Source organism: Malus sylvestris, chromosome 15, assembly GCF_916048215.2.
Source record: "Malus sylvestris chromosome 15, drMalSylv7.2, whole genome shotgun sequence".
Taxonomy (NCBI): domain Eukaryota; kingdom Viridiplantae; phylum Streptophyta; class Magnoliopsida; order Rosales; family Rosaceae; genus Malus; species Malus sylvestris.
Genome location: NC_062274.1, coordinates 19,303,867 through 19,327,152, shown reverse-complemented (window position 1 = coordinate 19,327,152; position 23,286 = coordinate 19,303,867). Strand labels below are relative to the sequence as shown.

The window sequence follows — 23,286 nt, the reverse complement described above, 5'->3', positions numbered from 1 at the left end:
TTGGGAGCTCACTGGCTTCGGGTTTTGTAGGAACTCCGAAGTTAAGCGAGAAGTAGGCCAGAGCACTCCCAGGATGGGTGACCCACTGGGAAGTTGCTCGTGAGTTCCCAAAAACAAAACCGTGAGGGAATGGTAAGCCCAAAGCGGACAATATCGTGCTACGGTGGTGGAACGGGCCGGGGAAGTGATCCGCCCCGGGCCGGGATGTGACAAATGGTATCAGAGCCTAAACTATGGTTGCGAGTGTGCCGACGAGGACGTCCGGCCCCTAAGGGGGGTGGATTGTAACATCCCACATCGTCCAGGGAGTGATCCTTAAATGTATATTCTCATCTCTACCTAGCACGAGACCTTTTGGGAGCTCACTGACTTCGGGTTATGTAGGAATTCCGAAGTTAAGCGAGAAGGATGCCAAAGCACTCCGAGGATGGATGACTCACTGGGAAGTTGCTCGTGAGTTCCCAAAAACAAAACCGTGAGGGAATGGTAAGCCTAAAGCGGACAATATCGTGCTACGATGGTGGAATGGGCCTGGGAAATGATCCGTCCCGGGCCGGGATGTGACAGTAACTGTTTCTCTATATTATTTTCTCTACCTCTCTCATTTAAAAGGAATCATTAAATGCTTAGAAATCTCTCCACCCCTAATTTGCAAACCTCTTACTTTGTGTGTAACACATAAAAACTATATAGATTCTATGCATTTAATAATATTATGAAAACATGTAGTTCCCAAGGCATCATAAACATTGGAGACTCCCATTTGGGAATTGACATCATTTATCATCGGAGATTTTCAATGATTTAGTGCTTAATTTTAAAAAGGGTAGGTATTGATTGATGGTATAAGTAGTTGGATCCACAACTCACCTAAAATATGAAGTGAACATGCTCAATTATTTTCATGGGTCTCACCCACACTCCATGCGTCCTACCCAATTATTCCACACCAAACACCCCAACTCATTTTTGGAATCCCCTATTCTTCTTCCCGTCAAAAGAAATTTTATCAAGAACAGAGTCAAGCGAGAGAGCGATTATAACCACAATAACTATTTTTGAAAGAACGAGAGAGTGATAATTTCTATAAATAGAGAAAAAAGGGAAAGAGATAAAGATGAATTGATGCCGATCCGAAGATCATAGTCAAAGGGTATGCTGCTAGGTTTTGTCATTTAAGGATTGGAGTTTTTTCTTGAAGGTTTTTGTTATCGGTCTCTGATACAATTTTGATTTGATTATTCAAATTATTAACTTCTTTCATGTTTACTAATGCATAAAAAATAAAAATACGATCTCACTTTCAAATTCATAATCATAAATTTGATAAGTTATGAGATTAGTTGACGCAATTCTCAACTTTTATTGGGATCTCTTATGCTTAAATTCTCCAATACATTTACTTGCACCATCCTCATAACTAAATGGAAAATAATTTTGCATACACATTTTAGAGCATGTTTACTTAACAAAAATGAAGAAAAAAAAAGAATCAAAAATTAAAAATAGGAGAAGGAAATGAAATCATAGCATACTAGTACGGCTTTTAAGTAAAAAATTGTACTTTTTTTATTCATTATGTGTAAATAGACCGAGACCAAAGGAATGTGGAAAATTTTTATCATAAAAAAAAACGAAAAAAAGAAAAAAAGAAAAAAGGAAAAAAAAGGAATGTCGAAAATACGGAAAAAAATTGACACCTCTCCCTCTCAAGATTCATGTCATTGCTCGAACTTTCCCGAAATATAAACCCAATTTTATTTTAATTTTTTTTGGTAACGGACAGTAACTTCCTGGCCCCACTCACACTCTGTTTTCACGGGATTTTTTAAAAATCCCCCAAATCCCTCCGAGGCGCCATCAGGTCCCTTTGCAAGTTGCAACCCCCACCTTCTCTGCCTATAAGCAACGCCAAACCCCCCATAAACCCAGCTTTGTCACTATTCACACCCACCGCAAACCCAGCAAATCTGGTACGCGAAATTACGGTTTTGTACACTGACCTCCGGAAATGGCCGAAAAGACGTCGGAGCGGGTGACCTACCTGCACGGCGACCTCGACCTCACAATCATCGAAGCCCGCCACCTCCCCAACATGGACATAGTCTCCGAGCGCTTCCGCCGCTGCTTCACCGCCTGCGACACCATCAACATATCCTGCAACCGCTCCGCCGAAGACGACGGCCGAGACCGCAAGCCCCACGGACCCCACCGCAAGATCATAACCAGCGACCCCTACGTCACCGTTGTGGTCCCCCAGACCACCGTCGCCCGGACACGTGTCATGAAGAACTCCCAGAACCCGCAGTGGAAGGAGCACTTCTTTATCCCGCTGGCTCACCCCGTGACTAACCTCGAGTTTCAGGTCAAAGATAACGACGTCTTCGGCGCCGAGATCATCGGAACCGCCAAGATCCCAGCCGAGAAAATCGCCACCGGAGAGCCCATCTCCGGGTGGTTCCCGATTATCGGACCTTCAGGGAAGCCCCCGAAACCCGCCTCGGCGATCCGGGTCGAACTGCAGTTCACGCCGTTCGAGAAAAACCCATTGTACAAGCGAGGCATAGCGGGGGATCCGGAACACAAGGGCGTGCCGCACACGTATTTCCCGCTCCGGAAGGGAAGCTCCGTGCGATTGTACCAAGACGCGCACTGCCCGGAGGGGCTGCTGCCGGAGATTCAGTTGGACGGCGGGAAGGTGTATAAGCAGGAGAATACGTGGGAGGACATTTGCTATGCGATTTCGGAGGCGCACCACTTGATTTACATTGTGGGTTGGTCGGTGTTTCACAAGGTGCGGCTGATTCGGGAGCCGAGCCGGCCGCTGCCGCGCGGCGGAAATTTGACGCTCGGCGATTTGCTGAAGTACAAGTCGGAGGAGGGCGTGAGGGTGTTGCTGTTGGTGTGGGACGATAAGACCTCGCACGACAAGTTCTGCTTCAAAACGGTGACATTTCTAAACCTGCATTGTCGTTTTGATTTACTTTTTCTTGATATGGCATGTCGGTACTAGCTTTGCTGTAGATAATATTGTTTGTTATATATAAAAATAAAAAAAAATAGAAAAAAAAAAACACTTTTGAAACTTGCATAGACTTTGAAGTATGCCATCATTTCTAGACTAATAAACTGCATTGTGTAGTTTGTGTAATGCTTGAGTTGGTTTAAATAGGACGGTCAGTATAAGAGGAAGTGTACTTGTTGTTAACCTAGTTTTAGAGGGTTGGGTTGATGTACCGTGTAGAGTGGGCTGTTTTCTATCCTCTTGTACATTGTTGTCACCACTAGTGTTTCTTGTTGTCAATCCCCTTAGAGCAAGTCCACCCCTAAGGACTTTGCGTCAGCACTCAGCGTATTTATCCACTCAAGTGAATAGTAATAGACTGGAGTGAACAATAATAGACCAAGACATCTTCCCTCCTAAAAAAAATGCGCTGGCACCCAGCGCATTTATTTGGTGTGTTTTTTTTTTAAGTTTATTTCAGATAAGATTTTTAACCAATTTCGGATAAAATTTCAAATAAACTTAAAAAAAATACACACTAAAATAAAATTACATAAACTATAAAAAAAAACACACTAAAATGAAATTACATAAACTCATCAAATACACTTTATTCTTCAACCACAAACTTTATTCTTCAAATACACGATGAAGATGGATGTAGGGATGTATGGTTTATATGGACAAAAAAATTAAGGATGAGCTTTTTGGTATTTTTTTTCACACAAAAAGTATATGAAAGCTTTGGTAGAAAGTGTAGGAAATATTGAAATGTGATGTAAGGTGGAAGATGAGGGTTAGGTATTTATAGAAAAAAAATTAATATTTTTTAAATTTTTTTGTATTTTTAATAAATTTTAATTTAGTTAATTAATCTGGACCGTTGGATCTGTGATCGGACGGTCCATTTTAAAAGTCAAATTTAAAATTTTTTTATAGTTGGAAATCCAACGGTCTACAAAAAATAGCCGTTGGAAATCCAACGGCTAAAAGTGGGCCACGTCGCCTACTCGGGTTGTGGTCTGAGTGCGCCTGCGCGCGGGCCCCGCATCTGAAATGTTGTCGGGCACTCGCGCCACTGGCCTCATGACATGCATGCGCCAGCAAACTGCCCGGCTTCTTGGTCAGTCTGTTTTGGGCTGGCCCAGAGACCAGCATGGGTTGGGTGCCAGGCTGTTTTGCGGGCTGGAGCAGATTGACAGGGTGTTGGGCTATTCCACCTCTGGTGGAACTGCTCTTAATTCAAGGGATGTGTATCTAGTAGTTGTTTACTTTTGGTTGTTAGCTTTTAGGCTGAAATCAAGGAGGGTAAAGGGGCTTGTTCCTTCTCTTCGATATACATATATTGGTTAGGTCTTGTAATCTTTTTCCTTACAATGAATATACAACTTGAAAACTCCAATATGGTATCAGAGCAGTGACCCTAACCAGCCTGTCTCTGTGTACTCTCTTGAGGGATTTTTTTGAGCTTTTTTTTGTTTTTGTTTTTGTTTTTGTTCTTCAAACATGGCTGAAGAAAGTTCAGTTAATGGCGAAGGAGACAGCTCTCATGCTGCTCGATCATCACCTCGCTCAAGCATTGATGTCAACCCAAATCAACGTCTTAGTTCTGTCTTACTAAATGAGTTTAACTATCTGCCCTGGGAGAGAGCAGTCACTCTTGCCTTGGGAGGACGATCAAAGCTTGGCTATGTTAATGGTGCTCACCAAATTACGATGCTTGGTTGTGCAAAGACCAGTTGGTCATGTCGTGGCTACTCAACTCTATGGATTGTAAGATTACAGAAATTTTCAGTTATGCTGAATCCTCCTTGACTCTTTGGAAAGATCTCAAGGAAATGTATGGGAATCAAAATAATGTAGTTCGAGTGTTTCAGTTAAAGAATGATATTGCTAGCCTGCAACAAGAAGGAAATTCATTTGTGCAACACCTTGGAAAGTTGACCACCATGTGGAATGAGTTGAATGTGTACCGACCACACACCATCAATGCTGCAGTGTTAACTAAGAGAGCTGAGGAGGACAAGATCTTCCAGTTTCTAGCAAGCCTGAGTCCTAAATACGAAGCCACATCCTCATGAATCCAGACCTGCCTTCTTTCTCAAGTGTGTGTGCCACGATTCAAAGGGAAGAAGTTTGCAAAAAAGTCATGACCGTGGAAGTTAAGGCAAATATACCAAAAGCTAGGGTATATTTTTCTAACCACAAACCTGGTGAGGAGAAGGGCTACAAAGGAAGAAGAACTGGTTTGAAATGTAGTCACTATGATGTTGGTGGGCATTCAAGAGATCATTGCTGGATTCTTCATCCAGAGCTAAGGCCAAAGTTCCCTAGGGACAACAACAAAGGTTCTTTTAAGGGCTCACACAACTCTTCTTACAAGGCAAATCATGTTGCCACTACTTCATCCGAGGGAGCATTGAAGTTCACCTCCAATCCAGCCACTTTAATCAATGAATTTGATGCCTTCCTTCACAAGAAGCAAGGTCATGGAGATAGTGAAGGACCAACGAATCAATGTGACAACAATCAAACTACCTTACTAGGACAGTTTGCTGGTTTTCTGGCTGAAAATGAAGGTGTGATACAACAAGATATCTCAGGTATCTTACACTCTTTCTCAACTGCTCTCAAAGTAGGTAATGTGCATGATTATTGGATTATAGATTCAGGAGCCATTGATCATATGACTAACAAGTCTACAAACTTGCATAACTTTGAAAAACTTTCAACTCCATCTCAAGTGTCAATTACTAATGGAAAGGGTGCTATGGTTGTGGGAAAAGGAAAAACACACTTAATCTCCAGTGATGTCGAGTCTGAGGCTCTTTATGTTCCTTCATTCCCTTTTTCAACTTTTATCTGTTGGTAAGATCACAAACTCATTAAATTGTCTTGCCATTTTCTCTATAAAAAAATGTGATTTTTTAGGATTTAGTCACCAAGAAGACGATTAGTGAGAGATTTTTCTTAAATGGTCTCTACTACCTTTCCAAGCATACTCAAGTTCCCAAGGTTTTTCAAGTCACTTCAAGCTTAGCTCAAGAACAACAACTTTGGCATCAACGACTAGCACATCATTCTGAAAAAGTCCTATCCACTTTATTCCCAAACTTTTGCAAAATTACAAGCTCTTGTGACGTGTGTCACTTCTCTAAGTTTACTAGACTACCATTTACCTCCTCTTTGTCTAGGGCTAGTAATCCTTTTGAAATCGTGCATTCCGATGTTTGGGGACCAATTCTAGAGTTCTTTTGATGGATACAAATACCTTGTAACTTTTGTGGATGTTTCACAAGGATCACTTGGTTGTACCTATTGAAATTTAAAAATGAAGTGATGAATGTTTTTCAAGATTCATAGATTTGTGATCACACAATTTACTTCAAAAATTCATGTTTTACGATTAGATAATGGCACTGAATATATGTCTCATTACATGTCATAATATTTGAGCATGCATGGTATACTACACCAAACAAGTTGTGTTGGAACACCCCAACAAAATGGTGTAGCCTAGAGGATGAATAGAGATCTACTTGGGAAGACTAGAGCTCTTATGTTTCACATGAATGTGCCTAAGAAATTTTGGTCTCGAGGAGTTCTCACTGCAACATATCTCATTAATAGATTACCTAGTAAGGTGTTGAACTTTAAATCACCTTATGAGGTCTTGAAAGACAGAAAGATCAATTTATCACATTTGAGAGTCTTTGGGTGTACATGCTTTGTTCACATTCAAGCACAAAATTGTGACAAGCTAGACCTAAGGGTTGCCAAATGTGTCTTTCTAGGTTATTCATCCACCCAAAAAGGTTACAAGTGTTACAATCCAACAACTAGAAAAATGATTGTATCAAGAGATGTTAGATTTGAAGAAAAAGTTCCTTACTTCTCAAGACCATTGGATGATTCTAGACAGGGGGAGCATTTACTGGATTTATTTCCAACTCCATATGAAGAAGATGCAACATGCATTTCTAGTGAGCATGAACTAGATGGTTGCAACCTTCACTCCGTGACACATCCTGAAGAGGAGTTCTCTACTCCTTCAGAGTCTCATCCTTCAGAGACTCCTTCCAACAATGACATTACTCAATTGCCTGCAGTCCACTCTCCTCCAGTTCGTCGCAATCCTGCTTGTGAGAGGAAACTTCCCTCCAAGTTACATGACTATGTGACATACACTACCAGGTATCCTTTGACTGATGTTATTGATTATAGCAATGTCTCACCATGTTTTGCTGCGTTCTTAAGTGCTATTAATGAAGCTCGTGAACCACAAAGTTTTCAAGAAGCTAATCTTCATAATGAGTGGAGAACTGCCATGGCAGAAGAGCTTCAAGCTCTTCATGAAAATCACACATGGACCATAGTGAAATTGCCAAAAGGGAAAAAGGCAGTGGGGAGCCGATGGGTGTACAAAACCAAGTTCCATTCAGATGGCACGGTTGAAAGAGATAAGGCTTGCTTGGTTGCTCGAGGATTTACACAAACCTATGGGGCCAACTATAAGGAGACATTCGCTCCCGTGGCAAAAATGAACACTGTTAGGGTGTTGTTGTTAGTTCCAATCAACAATGCATGGCCTCTCTTTCAAATGGATGTTAAAAAATGCTTTTCTGCATGGTGAACTTGAAGAAGAGGTTTACATGAAGCTTCCCCCAGGTCACCCTCAATCAAATAACCCAGAAATGGTGTGCAAACTTCATAAATCCATTTATGGTCTCAAGCAAAGTCCACGTGCATGGTATGCCAAGCTAAGTCATGTTCTAGAAAGAGTTGGTTTTCGTCAAAGCACTGCGGATTCCTCTCTATTTATTCGTTCTAGCTCAGTGGGTAAACTCATTGTGCTAATATATATTGACGATCTAAGTGTGACAGGTGATAATATGTCAGAGATCAATGCTCTTAAACAGTATCTCAACAAGAAGTTTGCAATCAAAGATCTTGGCACTCTAAAATATTTTTTGGGAATCAAGATGGCACTCTCACAAAGGCTTCTTTCTCAACCAACGCAAGTATGTTATTGACCTTCTTCATGAAGCAAATATGACAGATTCCAAGCCTGCTCGCACTCCCTTGGATAGCAACTTGAAGCTGAAAACTCACGGCGATGTCATTCCAAACATACTTTACTATCAAAGGATGGTTGGCAAACTCATTCATCTGACTATCACACGCCCTGATATATCACATCTTGTCAGTCTTGTTAGCCAGTTTATGCACTCTCCAACCATGGATCATTTGAAGATTGTTCACCGTGTGCTTTGTTATCTCAAGGGTTCTGTTGGTAGAGGAATATTATGCGCAACAATGGTCACACTTGCATCTCTGGTTATACAGATTCTGACTGGGTGGGCAAATCTCTCGATCACAAGTCTACCACAGGTTTTTGTACCTTTGTAGGAGGCAACCTAGTTACCTGGAAAAGCAAGAAACAGAGTGTTGTTGCACGCTCCAGCGCCGAGGCTGAATATCGTGCTAAGGCATCCACTGTGTGTGAACTAATTTGGCTCAAACACCTTCTGTTGGACTTAGGTTTTTCTCATCAGCAATTGATGTCCCTGCACTGTGATAACTAGGCTGGGATACACATTGCATTGAATCCGGTATTCCATTAAAGAACTAAACATATCGAGGTTGACTGCCACTACGTTCGCAATCAAGTTCAGTCAAAGGTGATTCAAACTCACTACACACGCAGTCATGATCAACTAGTAGATATTTTCACAAAAGGATTGACGTCTGCTGTTTTTCAGCGTCTTTGGTTCAAGCTTGGATCAATTGACCCATTTGATCCAACTTGAGGGGGAGTATTAGATGAAGTGTACTTGTTGTTAACCTAGTTTTAGGGGGGTGGGTTGATGTACCGTGTAGAGTGGGCTGTTTTCTGCCCTCTTGTACATTGTTGTCACCAATAGTGTTTCTTGTTGTCAATCCCCTTAATTCAAGGGATGTGTATCTAGTAGTTGTTTACTTTTGGTTGTTAGCTTTTAGGCTTAAATCAAGGAGGGATAGGGGGCTTGTTCCTTCTCTTCGATATACATATATTGATTAGGTCTTTTAATCTTTTTCCTTACAATGAATATACAACTTGAAAACTCCAATAGTCTGGAAATTGGGTCATAACGTGAAAGTTGGATTGCATGCAGGCAGGAATGATGGCGACGCATGATGAAGAAACAAGGAGGTTTTTCAAGCATTCATCTGTAAATTGTGTTCTGGCAACTCGCTACGCTAGCAGTAAGCTTAGCATCATAAAACAACAGGCAGGTTTCAGTTATGACATTTTGTAGTTTGGTATTGACACTGTTTTTTTTATCCCTTTTGCTTTTGCTCTTTTGTTTAATGCAATCTCCAAGTTATGGATGTATCCCGAATACTGACCATTTGGGTACAATTGGCCAGAACCTTCTGTGTTTTGAGAATAACTTTTTCATTGCATTCCACTTATTGCTTTTATCGGAGATTTTGTTTTATTTCAGAATAGTTTACGGTTTAGTTGACGTTCTTTTCTACTGAGCTGATCAACATGTTGAATTTAACAAGCACTGTATGGGTTTGAACAGGTTGTTGGAACCCTCTTCACCCACCATCAAAAATGTGTTCTTGTGGACACACAGGCATATGGTAATAATCGGAAGATAACTGCGTTTTTAGGAGGTCTTGATCTTTGTGATGGTCGTTATGACACACCCGAGCACACACTGTTTCGTGATCTTAACACTGTATTTGAGGGTGATTTTCATCAACCTACTTTTCCTGTAAGTAATTGGCGATGGGGGTTTTATTATCTGCATTGCTTGTATGCTCTAGCATACTGTATCCATTTTTCTTTTGTATATTATGCTGTAATTAGAATGATATATAATGAGACTGCTGTGAGACTGCTGTAATGCGTGTCTTTCCGCATGTACATGTTGTATTATTGTAATAGGCTGGAACCAAGGCTCCAAGAGAACCATGGCATGACTTGCACTGTAGAATAGATGGGCCTGCTGCATATGATGTTCTTATAAACTTTGAGCAACGTTGGAGGAAAGCAACACAGTGGAAGGAGTTTGGACTACTACGTAAGAAGGTTTCACATTGGCATGATGATGCTTTGATAAAAATTGACCGCATCTCCTGGATACTAAGTCCTCCCCTATCTGTTTCAAAGGATAGTACAACTATTCCAGAAGACGACCCTTCCTTGTGGGTTAACCGTGAAGAAGATCCTGAAGATTGGCATGTTCAGGTGGAGATGCAACTTTCTTGCCCTCCTTTCTGTTGTTTTCTGTTTCTTTTAATAATTTTATATTGGTGTGTATGCACACGCACACGATATATTGTTTCTGTAGTAAAAAGGAGAATCAAGTGGGTAATTTCTTCCTTCTCTTGTAGATTTTCCGATCCATTGACTCAGGATCACTGAAGGGATTTCCCAAAGCTGGCCGTGCAGCTGAGGCCCAGGTTTTTATTTGATTCCCCCTCTTGTCCCCCATTCTATCTGTCTTCCATTTTTATACTTTTAAATGTGCGGTCTAAATCTGATCATACCTCTTTATTGTAACTGCAGAATCTTATTTGCTCAAAGAACCTGGTAATAGATAAAAGCATTCAAACAGCATACATCCATGCAATCAGATCGGCCCAACATTTTATATATATTGAAAATCAGTATTTTCTTGGTTCATCATATGCGTGGCCAGATTATGAAAATGCAGGTGAGATGACAATGTTTAATGCTTGTTTTCTAGGAATTAATGTTTGTATTTTGGGAGCAAAATTTTAGTTTTGTAAAACAGTACATTAGCTTGTTATTTCATGTGTGCATAATTGGACTTGGAATTTATGGTTCAAGCATTTTGTACATGGGAAGCAGCACAATTTGCTGTTATGTTATCCTTAATTGACTATGAGTCTAGAAATATTGAAAGTTTGCATCTGCGTTTTGTTTCTTCGTTGTTGGGTTTACACAAATTTTAGCCTCAATTACCCAATATTGTTGCACCTGCCACCTAACCAGTAACGACTTCGCTTATGTCAAATTCATAATTCTTCTGTTTGCAAACATTTAAGAAAACATCGTTATTAATTGATAGTAGATATCTCCTTTCTTATGATTCAAATTTATCTCATTATTTTCTCTCATGGTGTGTACAGGAGCTGATAATCTTATCCCAATGGAGTTGGCATTAAAGATTGTTAGCAAAATTAAAGCTAATGAGAGATTTACAGTCTATGTCGTTTTACCTATGTGGCCTGAAGGTGATCCAAAAACTGCTGCAATGCAAGAAATTCTCTTCTGGCAGGTATGTGGTTATCTAATATATAAATATACGCGGAAATCATATGGTTGTTAAATAGGACTACGAAATTGGATGTTATGATCTTCCAATGACTAGGATAAATAGTGATGGACTTTTTGCTTCGACATGATTGATTCTCTTTGCTAGCAGCTTGACTATACCTGAATCAACAGGAATTTGTTCATGGAAATTATTGGCTTAGCATTAGACAAGGGACCTAAACCAAGTGAGGTGCATCAAGGATGAGGATGGAAAGGTTCTTGCTACAGAGAACGCGGTTAAAGACAGATGGAGAGGTTATTTTCATAATCTTTTCAATGAAGAACATGAAAGGAGTGCTTCTTTAGGGGAGTTGAGTAACTCAGAAGAGTGTAGAAACTACTCCTTTTATCGTCGAATCCGGAAGGAAGAAGTGGTTGTAGCTTTGAAGAAGATGAAGCATAGAAAAGCAATAGGCCCAGACGATATACCAATCGAAGTGTGGAAAGTTTTGGGAGAGACAGGTATAACATGGCTCACTGACCTTTTCAATAGGATTTTGAAAACGAAGAAGATGCCAAATGAATGGCGAACGAGCACTTTGGTGCCTATCTACAAGAATAAGGGCGACGTACAAAATTGCATGAACTATAGGGGTATTAAGCTAATGAGTCATACAATGAAGCTCTGGGAGAGAGTCATTGAGCATAGATTGAGGCAAGAGACACGGGTTTCGGACAACCAATTCGGGTTCATGCCAGGGCGCTCAACCATGGAGGCAATCTATCTCTTACGAAGATTGATGGAAAGATATAGAGATGGGAAAAAGGATTTACACATGGTCTTTATAGATTTGGAAAAAGCGTATGATAGGGTCCCAAGAGACATTCTTTGGAGGATTTTAGAGAAGAAAGGAGTACGAGTAGCATATATCCAAGCTATAAAGGATATGTATGAAGGAGCAAAGACTGCCGTAAGAACTCATGAAGGACAAACCGAAAGCTTTCCCATAACTGTAGGATTACATCAAGGCTCATCCTTAAGTCCTTACCTTTTTGCGTTGGTAATGGATGAGTTAACAAGACATATTCAAGATGATATTCCTTGGTGTATGCTTTTCGCAGACGATATAGTGTTGATAGATGAAACTCAGGAAGGGGTAAATGCAAAGCTTAACCTTTGGAGAGAAGTGTTGGAATCTAAAGGTCTTCGCCTAAGCCGATCAAAGACAGAATATATGGAGTGCAAGTTCAGTGCAAATGGAGGCCAAAACGAGTTAGGGGTGAGGATCGGAGATCAAGAAATACCAAAGAGCGACCGTTTTCGTTACCTAGGATCTATCTTGCAAAAGAACGGAGAATTAGATGGAGATCTCAACCATAGAATACAAGCTGGATGGATGAAGTGGAAGAGTGCATCCGGCGTGTTGTGTGACCGCCGTATGCCACTGAAGCTCAAGGGAAAATTTTATAGGACGGCAATAAGGCCGGCGATGCTGTATGGCACAGAATGTTGGGCGGTGAAACATCAACACGTACACAAAATGGGTGTAGCGGAGATGAGGATGCTTCGTTGGATGTGTGGGCACACGAGAAAGGATAAGATTAGGAATGAGGATATCCGGGGTAAAGTAGGAGTAGCCGAAATTGAAGGAAAGATGAGAGAAAATCGGTTACGGTGGTTTGGACATGTGCAAAGAAGGCCTACTGACGCTCCGATTAGAAGATGCGACTATGGGACAGAGGTTCAGGGCCGAAGGGGTAGAGGAAGACCTAGGAAAACTTTGGAAGAGACTCTAAGAAAAGACTTAGAGTACTTGGATCTAACGAAGGACATGACACAGGATCGAGCACAATGGCGTTCTAAGATTCATATAGCCGATCCCACTCAGTGACTTGGATTTTCCAAGTCTCCAACCAAGAAGTTTTCCTCACTCGGGAAATTAAGGGAACACTACCCCAACCTACATGCTCCACTCAGAAAGCTTCAACATACAAGCTTCAACAAAAGAAAATTCAAAGAACTTAGCGAAGAAGGCTTTGGTGTATTTAACACAATACGTTGAAATGAAGGAAAGCTTATTTATTGATATCCCCGATAAGCTACAAATATGTACATATACATGAGTCAAAATAAACACACAAGAGGGAGCCTTCACAAAGGTTGCTTAGGAGAAGTCTCAGCAGTCGGTAGAGCCCCAGAAAGAGAAGGCACCGGAGGGGGATCATTTGGAGCCTCAGTACTGGACAGAACCCTAGAAGGAGGAGGCATCAGAGGTTGATCATTTGGAGCTTCATTACGCGGTACAGCCCCAGAAGACGAAGGCAATAAATGCCTTTGGAACAAACCCACAAATCTCTGATGATCAAGTAAAACCTGACCATCAGTTTCCTTCATGTGGTCAAGCTTCCTCTTCATGTTTGTAGCATAGTCATGTGCGAGCCGGTGCAACTGTTTATTCTCATGCTTGAGCCCTCTAATCTCCTGTTTGAGACTCATCACTTCAGCCGCCAATGATTCAACTTGGCGAGTTCGAGCAAATAGGCGTTGGGCCATATTAGACACAGAACCTGCACACTGAACACTGAGAGCCAGCGAATCCTTAACAGCTAACTCATCAGACCGTTTGGAAAGTAGTCTGTTATCTTTGGGAGTGAGAAGGTTCCTGGCCACCACCGCAGCAGTCATATCATTCTTCATCACGGAATCCCCAACGGTAAGAGGACCAGTTGGGGAGACGAAGGATGGGCGCCATATGTTGTCTGGAGAAGGCGGGGCTGCCTCTTCAACAAGGTTCAAGTCAAAACGACGGTCGGAGGGGCCAGACATTTTCAAAGGTGTTGAAGAGAGAAGAGGTCGGACAAATCAAGATCTTAGAAGTGCAAGAATGAAGCTTCTACTGGTGGAGATTCAAGTGTGCTTTGGAACTTAATGCCAGCCCCTATAAAAAGCTGCACTCGACGGAGCTTCAGAAATCAAAGAGGCGCTTGCTCAGAAATCGAAGAGGCGTTTGCTTTCTCAAAAGTTGGGCTGCTTAGAGATCACGAGGGTTGATCTCAGAAATCGAAGAGCCGTTTGCTTTCTCAAAAGTTGGGCTGCTCAAAGACCACGAAGGCCGATCTCAGAAATCGAAGAGGCGCTCGCTTTCTCAAAAGCTGGGCTCCCTAGAGACCACGAGGGCCGATCTCAGAAATCGAAGAGGCACCTACTTTTCCAGCCTTGTCAGCACCTGTCACACGCACACTCAACTTTGCGGAAATTATGGGCATTCTGTCAAAGACTTCTGGGGAAGTAGAAAACACATGAATCTTACTGTTCAATCACCCACTTCCCACACGCAACAATAGCTCATGGGTACCACAGATAACTTTGCCAAAGTTCTCTGCCAAAGTTGAGCACGTGAAGCTTGCAGCTCCCACTACATCGCTTTGACCAAGAAGGGTAAAAGAATAGCAAAGAAACAGCACTAACAAAGTTTAGACCCATAAATTTTGAAGGTCTAGCTACCATATTATTACCCACAAGGGTAAAGGAACAGTACCACTGCTGGATAATTGGAAAGTCCATGTATGTCAACCTCTGTGCTTCGTGGCAAGGTAGACTAGCAAACATGCCCAACCTTTACTCACATTCGAGAAAACACTCCCAATAAGATTGCTTGCTCCAAAATCGAAGAGGCACCGTCCTCCGAATCTAAAGAGCTAGACTCCCAACATGACTACTTTCTTAAAAATCGAAGAGAGGGTAAAGGAACAGTACCATTGCTGGATAATTGGAAAGTCCCTGTGTGTCAACCTCTATGCTTCGTGGCAAGGTAGACTAGCAAACATGCCCAATCTTTACTCACATTCGAGAAAACAGTCCCAACAAGATTGCTTGCTCCAAAATCGAAGAGGCACCGCCCTCCGAATCTCGAGAGCCACTCTCCCAACATGATTACTTTCTCAAAAATCGAAGAGACACTGCTCCCCGAATCTCGAGAGCCAGACCCCCAGCATGATTGCTTTCTCAAAAATCGGTGAGGCACCGTTCTCCGAATCAATCGAAGAGGCACTCGCTTTCTCAAAAGTTGGGCTGCTCAGAGACCACGAGGGCCGATCTCAGAAATCGAAGAGGCACCTACTTTTCTAGCCTTGTCAGCACCTGTCACACGCACACTCAGCTTTGCAGAAATTATGGGCATTCTGTCGAAAATTTCTGGTGAAGTAGAAAGCACATGAATCTGCCAAAGTTCTCTGCCAAAGTTGAGCACGTGAAGCTTGCAGCTCCCACTACATCGCTCTGACCAAGAAAGGTAAAAGAATAGCAAAGAAACAGCACTAACAAAGTTTAGACACATAAATTTTGAAGGTCTAGCTACCATATTATTACCCACAAGGGTAAAGGAACAGTACCACTGCTGGATAATTGGAAAGTCCCTGTGTGTCAACCTCTGTGCTTCGTGGCAAGGTAGACTAGCAAACATGCCCAACCTTTACTCACATTCGAGAAAACAGTCCCAACAAGATTGCTTGCTCCAAAATCGAAGAGGCACCGTCCTTCGAACCTCGAGAGCCAGACTCCCAACATGACTACTTTCTCAAAATCGAATAGAGGGTAAAGGAACAGTACCATTGCTGGATAATTGGAAAGTCCCTGTGTGTCAACCTTTGTGCTTCGTGGCAAGGTAGACTAGCAAACATGTCCAACCTTTACTCACATTCGAGACCACACTCCCAACAAGATTGCTTGCTCCAAAATCGAAGAGGCACCGCCCTCCGAATCTCGAGAGCCAGACTCCCAACATGATTACTTCCTCAAAAATCGAAGAGACACTGCTCTCCGAATCTCGAGAGTCAGACCCCCAGCATGATTGCTTTCTCAAAAATCGAAGAGGCATCGTTCTCCGAATCTCGAGAGCCAGATACCACAGACCACTTTTTCAAAATGCTCTGACAGAGTTAAAACATGTGAAACTGGCAGCTCCCACTACCGTGCTATGACCAAGCAGGGTAAAGGAATAGCATTACTACTTGTTGTTAGGGAGACTCCTATATATGTCGACCTTCATCCCCAACGGACAGGCAGACCTGCAAAAATGCTCAACCCTTCATCATATCTGAGAGGGCACTCCCAACAAAGCCTTTCGAAATATTCAGCTTTCTTTCCCCCCGATAATACCTCTGCAAACAAGCTATACTAGAGCAAGAATATCTCATATCATCAGGGTTAAAAGCAAGAGTATCCCATATCATGCTTTTTCCCTGTTTTTTCTTTTGGCCTTGTTTTTACCTGCAAGACAAGGAGAAAGAGAGCAATAAGTCAGCACTTGGAATCAAGCTTCCAGCCAGGAACTGACTGCCTGGAACCCCTTACCTGATTACTTACCTGGCATTGCTCTCGAGTACTCATCTTCAACATCTTATGTTTCCAGGGAAGATTCCGCATCTGCTTGAGGAACAGATAGGGCAAGTGCGAAGGATACAAGGAAGCATGTGGAGACAAGCGTAACAGCACACGTGCCGATACATCCATTACTCTGTCAAAAGCAAAAGTATCCCATATCAGCAGGGTGGAACGTACTCTAGATTTGATGGACTTGTTTTGACCCTCAAATTCTTCAGTCGGCCTTATACTCTGGAGGAAACCAGAAAACCCTCCAGCTCAGTTCAAGAATAAGCCTGTGGAAAGTTACTTCTTCAAAAGCAAAAGTATCTCATATCATCTCTTCTCATTTTTCTTCTCTTTATCCTTCATGCTGCTGCAAGATGGGGAGAAGGTGAACAATCAGTCGGAGCTCTGATTGCTTACCTTGTCTGTCACCTCTTTCAGCAGACCCCCTAGCTCGGCGACTTGGGGGACTCCTACTACATGGTTTGTATCGCGCTTGACCAAGCCTGAAACTACAAGTAAGCTTCAAGTGAAATTGATACATTACCTTGTGCATCTCCACCAGTTAAAGATACCACCCCTGGATGGAGGAAGAGTACTTCCAGAGAAGATGCCACATCTACCTATGAGACAGATAAGGCAAGTCAAGACGACACCACACTCCGATACTTAGAAGTTTCGTGATTACGAGATCATTCTCCCACAATATTTCCTAATGTCATTTGTACTAAATCATTCACTCGTACTCACTAAAGGAGAGCTTGAACCTATGTACTTGTGTAAACCCTTCACAATTAATGAGAACTCTTCTATTCCGTGGACGTAGCCAATCTGGGTGAACCACGTACATCTTGTGTTTGCTTTCCTATCTCTATCCATTTATATACTTATCCACACTAATGACCGGAGCAATCTAGCGAAGATCACAAAAAGCGACCGTTTTCGTTACCTAGGATCTATCTTGCAAGAGAACGGAGAATTAGATGGAGATCTCAACCATAGAATACGAGCTGGATGGAAAGAGTGCATCCGGCGTGTTGTGTGACCGTCGTAGGCCACTGAAGCTCAATGGAAAATTTTATAGGACGGCAATAAGGCCAGCGATGTTGTATGGCAGAGAATGTTGGGTGGTGAAGCATCAACACGTACACAAAATGGGTGTAGCGGAGATGAGGATGCTTCGTGGGATGTGTGGGCACACGAGAAAGGATAAGATTGGGAATGAGGATATCCGAGGTAAAGTAGGAGTAGCCGAAATTGTAGGAAAGATGAGAGAAAATCGGCTCTGGTGATTTGGACATGTGCAAAGAAGGCTGACTGACGCTCCGGTTCGAAGATGTGACTACGGGACAGAGGTTCAGGGCCGAAGGGGTAGAGGAAGACCTAGGAAAACTTTGGAAGAGACTCTAAGAAAAGACTTAGAGTACTTGGATCTAACGGAGGACATGACACAAAACCGAGCGCAATGGCGTTCTAGGATTCATATAGCCGACCCCACTTAGTGGGAAAAGGCTTTGTTGTTGTTGTTGTTGTTGTATTAGAATTATTTGTTTGATGTTGCACATAATGTTGGTATCTAATCTTTAGATGTCTAGGATAAGGGGAATTGAGAAACTGCATAACAAATAAGAACCGAAAGGACACGTGAAAGTTTCTTTCTGACTTGTGTATATTTGCTTTTTGCAGAGCCAGACAATGCAAGCGATGTATGGTGTCGTTGCACAGGCACTGAAATCAGCGCAGCTTCAGGACTCACATCCTCAAGATTACCTAAGTTTCTATTGCCTTGGTAAACGGGAAATACCTCCTGAGGATATGGCAAATGACAATGCATCTTCGGTAATTATTTGAAAATAATTGTCATCTGCACCACTCTAACAGTCTAACTCATTGAATTCTAACTTCTTTGGTTGACCTAAGTTAAATTGTAGGCCCTTGATCTCTATGGCTAATAACAAAAAAAAAACAAAATGGTTTGTTTATTGGGTTCGACGGTTATTATCAAGATCTGTACTATATTTTGGAGTGGATAAGATATCTGCTTTAATTTATCATCTGCGAGAAACTCTTCAGATGTTGGTGTTCATAATTTATTTTCTTTCAGGTTTCCGATTCATTTAAATACAAGCGGTTCATGATTTATGTTCATGCCAAGGGTATGGTAGTAGATGACGAGTATGTAATGCTGGGATCTGCCAATATCAACCAAAGATCAATGGCTGGTACAAAAGACACTGAGATAGCTATGGGTGCGTATCAACCCCATCACACTTGGGCTGCGAGGAAGAAACATCCGTTTGGTCAGGTCTGTAGCTTGCTGTACTTCTCTCTTGCTTTTCGCAACTTATAGTGGCCCACTACCTTTAGCGTCCACGAGACTTTATTAGAGTAGCAGTTCCTACTTACCCCTTTATTCCATTATCTTCAAAGAACAAGTTAAAGTGCATTTTAAGCTAATTATCTCACAAATTTAGAATTTGTTGACAACATCAGAAATGTCCCTTCCTTCATCTTCTGTCTTAAAATATTTTGATGGTATACAACGGAAGGAAATAGTGAACGACATGCTTTGATGAGACCTCCAATCTTCCGTTTATACAGATATTTGGATATCGAATGTCACTTTGGGCCGAGCACCTTGGTATGTTGGATCCATGCTTCCAAGAGCCTGAGAGTTTGGAATGTATGAGGAAAGTAAATGCGATAGCGGACGAAAACTGGAAGAGATTCACAACACCAGACTTTACACTACTGCAGGGTCACCTTCTGAAGTATCCTATACAGGTAGATGTTGATGGGAAGGTCGGCCCCCTTCCGGGACATGAAAACTTCCCTGATCTTGGTGGTAAAGTACTTGGAGCTCATTCCGCCACAGTTCCTGATATGCTCACAACATAATCTCTCGACATTCTTATGTTCAAACGTGATTTGTGCAATCAATTTGAGGCCAGACATTGCTTAGTGTTCGAGTTACCAGATGAAAATAGTGGGCATTGTTTGTTGTTGATTCAATTTGTAAATTTGTGCTGTGAAATGATGTCACTTTGTGAATTTGTATCAAATGAAGCAGCAGTCTTTTTTTTTCTTTCAATTTATTGTATGTATAAGGAATTTCGACAACGTGAATAGTGAAGTAGCAGTAATCTTTTTCTTTTTCTATAACTGTGATATTTTTTACTTTTTTTGCTGTACAAGTATCATTACTTCAAAAAAAAAATTATTCTGGGAGTAATTTCTGAAGTTGAAAATGGACTAATTTTGTATTTTTAATTTACAATTTCAAAATTACTTTTGACGATGTACTAAACTATTATATGACCAATTGACTTAACTGATACTGAACTTTTATCCCACTAAACAAAAACGTATCCTTCAATCATATTTTCAAGTTTACCCGATTCAAAAAAACTATTTATCTACCCACCGTTAAGAATTTTTTTTAGGGAGCGATGAAAAAGGTTTGAGTCAACCTTTTCTTAATAAAAAATCATCTACAACTTTTACTTAATAAAAAAGACTTGAAATTTAATGAAAAATGATCAAAGTTACATAAAATTGGCTAAAATCAATTAAATTCCACGGGTTGAAACAAAACCCAACATGTAGCATTTAATATTTCTTTCAGTTTTGCCCCTGATAGAAGTTAACCCACTTCTGATAATACAACTTTGCATTATTTACGAAATTACCATTGAGCCCATAAAGTCATCTAAAACCAAAATTAATTTAATTTTCAATTCTTTTTCCAGCAGCAAACCATTCTCCCAATTAAAACCCATGTCATTCCACTTCCATTTTTCCTCTCTCGCGTCCACCATCCCCACTTCCATTTTTCCTCTCCACATTTCCCACAAACCAAAAATATTACTTTTCAAATTCAATTTAATAAACAAGAAACTTATCCCATTGAAGCTTTCAATAGTCTAGACCTCCCATGGAAGGAGTAGATTTTGCGTCAGGATGCAAGGGTGTAGAGGAGCAGGTCACCTTGGAAAAGAATACAAGGAGGGAGATAGTTGTGTGGAGGAAACTAGCATTTGGTTTGTGGAAGGTTAATTATGCTGGTGCATAGAGATAAGAGACGACGATTGGTGGTACGGGTTGGATGATTAAAAACAGCAGTTGTTGGTTCCAATTAGGAGGAGGTCGTGGTGGAGTGAGGGCAGCCTTCAGTTTAGCCTTATGGGCCTACGTTGAGAAGGGAGCAAGTACTTGTGGAGTTTGACTCCCTTAACCTCATCTTCTGACTCCTTAACCTTATCTTTGTGCTAAATGGTAATGAAATATATGATGCTGCTATTGAAAGTTTAATCGGGCGAGGATCCTCATTCCAAAATTATAACCTTCATCCCCAATTATTAGTTTGTTATTATTATTTTAATTATTAATTTATTAGCACTATAATGAGGCCTTTAAATATATGTGCATCCACCTTAAAATACCATATCAAAATCGTGTTGAAATGCTTATTGAAATAATAGAATCAAAGTAAGATTAATATAAATTTCATTTAAGTTATTTACAAATAGTCTGTTTGAGATTGTTGTGGGTTTAAAAAAAGTTAATACCAGTCATTATTTCTTAAACGGAACACTAACTATTTCTGAAAATGAAAACAAGTATTACACTATTTCTAAAACTGAAACAGTACTACACTATTTATGAAACTGAACATGAGTACTACACTATTTCTGATAACTGACTATTTTTGAATTGAACACTGGTAGTACACTCTTTTTGAAACTGAACACGAATATTACACTATTTTTGAAACTGAACATGAGTACTATACTATTTTTGAAACTGAACACAAGTATCACACTATTTATGAAACTGAACACGAATATTACACTATTTTTGAAATTGAACACGAGTACTACATTATTTTTGAAATTGAACACAAGTATCACACTATTTATGAAACTGAACACAGGTACCACACTATTTATAAATCTGACTATTTATGAAACTGACCGCGGGTACTACACTATTTTTGAAACTAAATAGGGGTATTATACTATTTAGGAAACCGATTATTTATGAAACTGAACTCAAGTAATATACTATTTCTAAAACTGAATATAGGTACTATCAATATAAAATGTATGCACATAAAAATCAAAGTTTATAATAACATGAATTCCTCTCTTGGCAACTTCAACCAAAACTTCAAACAACCAGAAACAAAAATTTCACAACCAAAATATTATAAGAGTCAAGAAAACTATCTTGTAATCGGTGATACCACCTGATAAGTACATAATAGGCAAATTGTACTATATAAACACATGATAATTTTATCTATTGCACCATTGAGACCTTTAAAATAATATATTTGTTGCCCGTAATTTTCACTTACAAATAAACATGAATACTACTAAACGCAATGACATTAGCAAGACGAACCGATCTTAACTGAATGTCTAAAATCGAAATAATAAGAAATATCCAAGGACTAGGATTCTCTCCCCTCCTCTCACATTCTCTTATTTTGTCTTTCTCTTGCTATAAAAAAATAATATAAGATGTTGAATTGGCTTAACCGTGATTGTTCAATTATGAGGGGAGAGAAGGGGAGGAGAAAAAAGAGGGGAGAGATTCGAGAGAATCCTACTCCAATATCCAAACCAAAGCTTAAAGAATAATATTTATTTGGTTAAAGTTTCACTCAAGCTTGACAGAATATATAAAATCAAGCAAAAGCTTTGTCACCCTAATGCATGTAAACTCAAAACTTCACTTTCGATAACTCGAAAGACCACAAATAGAGAGAAAATAAACAAAAAACAAAATGCAGAGCCGTGCCGCACACAAATAGCTCTTGGCAATTTTGAGATAACAGTTCACAACGAAAGGCAAAGTTGATAAGGTTTTCTGAATTTTCAATTAATTTTGGTGGCCATAGGAATGATTGATGAACTTTAGATATTGATGGTGGATTGACATATATAAGAGAAATAATAATAATCACTAAAACAAGCTGTGCTCTTAAAGCTGACGAGGTCTTCTTGAAACATGGTTCTAGTTCAACCATGGATCCGTCCACCCGTCCATATAGCAATATAGCATCCTGCGGGATCTGAAATACAATGCCATCATCGACAGGTGAAAGCTTGTGGATATCGGGAAATTGAGTTTGATCTTGAGGATGCCGGAGATGGTGGATGCGAGCGCTTTGGAAGACGTGGATGGCTTTTGTGGTTGCAGAGACGGTGGGTTTATGAGGTATTGAGATGACGTCGTGGCAGACATGGAGGAGGAGGAGGAGTGCAGACAGGGAAAGAGGAGACAATCTCCAGATGAGAAGAACACCCGTGATGGAAACGGAAAACATAAACGGCCAATACTGACGGTTGGTTAAAATTGGAAGCTCAATAAATTATTTATTTGGGCATGTAACTACGAGAGACTCATCTATGCCATTATGTTTGTCTTTAATTCTTGGATAAATACAATTTACACCCTTAAATATGGGTGCAATTGTAAAATCATACCTCATCTTTAAAACTTTGCAATGTCATACACAAACTTATAAACTTATTTTAATGTCATACGCCTGTTAGTTAATCTATTTATTTCTTAATTTTTCTTTAATTCTTTTCAGCACATTGTAATTGCACTCAAACTTCAATCTTT

The 23,286-nt window shown here is 40.6% G+C and overlaps 1 protein-coding gene across 1 annotated transcript; it reads left to right on the top strand.

Moving 5' to 3' along the window:
• The first annotated feature begins 1,818 nt into the window (after nucleotides 1-1,818).
• On the top strand, nucleotides 1,819-19,812 carry LOC126604450 (phospholipase D delta-like). Its single transcript, XM_050271703.1, has 10 exons — nucleotides 1,819-2,947; nucleotides 9,160-9,276; nucleotides 9,577-9,771; nucleotides 9,945-10,247; nucleotides 10,394-10,462; nucleotides 10,569-10,716; nucleotides 11,156-11,304; nucleotides 18,337-18,489; nucleotides 18,755-18,955; nucleotides 19,252-19,812. The coding sequence occupies exons 1-10, from the start codon at nucleotides 2,012-2,014 to the stop codon at nucleotides 19,546-19,548; spliced, it is 2,568 nt and encodes an 855-aa protein (XP_050127660.1). The 5' UTR covers nucleotides 1,819-2,011; the 3' UTR covers nucleotides 19,549-19,812.
• The last annotated feature ends 3,474 nt before the right edge of the window (nucleotides 19,813-23,286 follow it).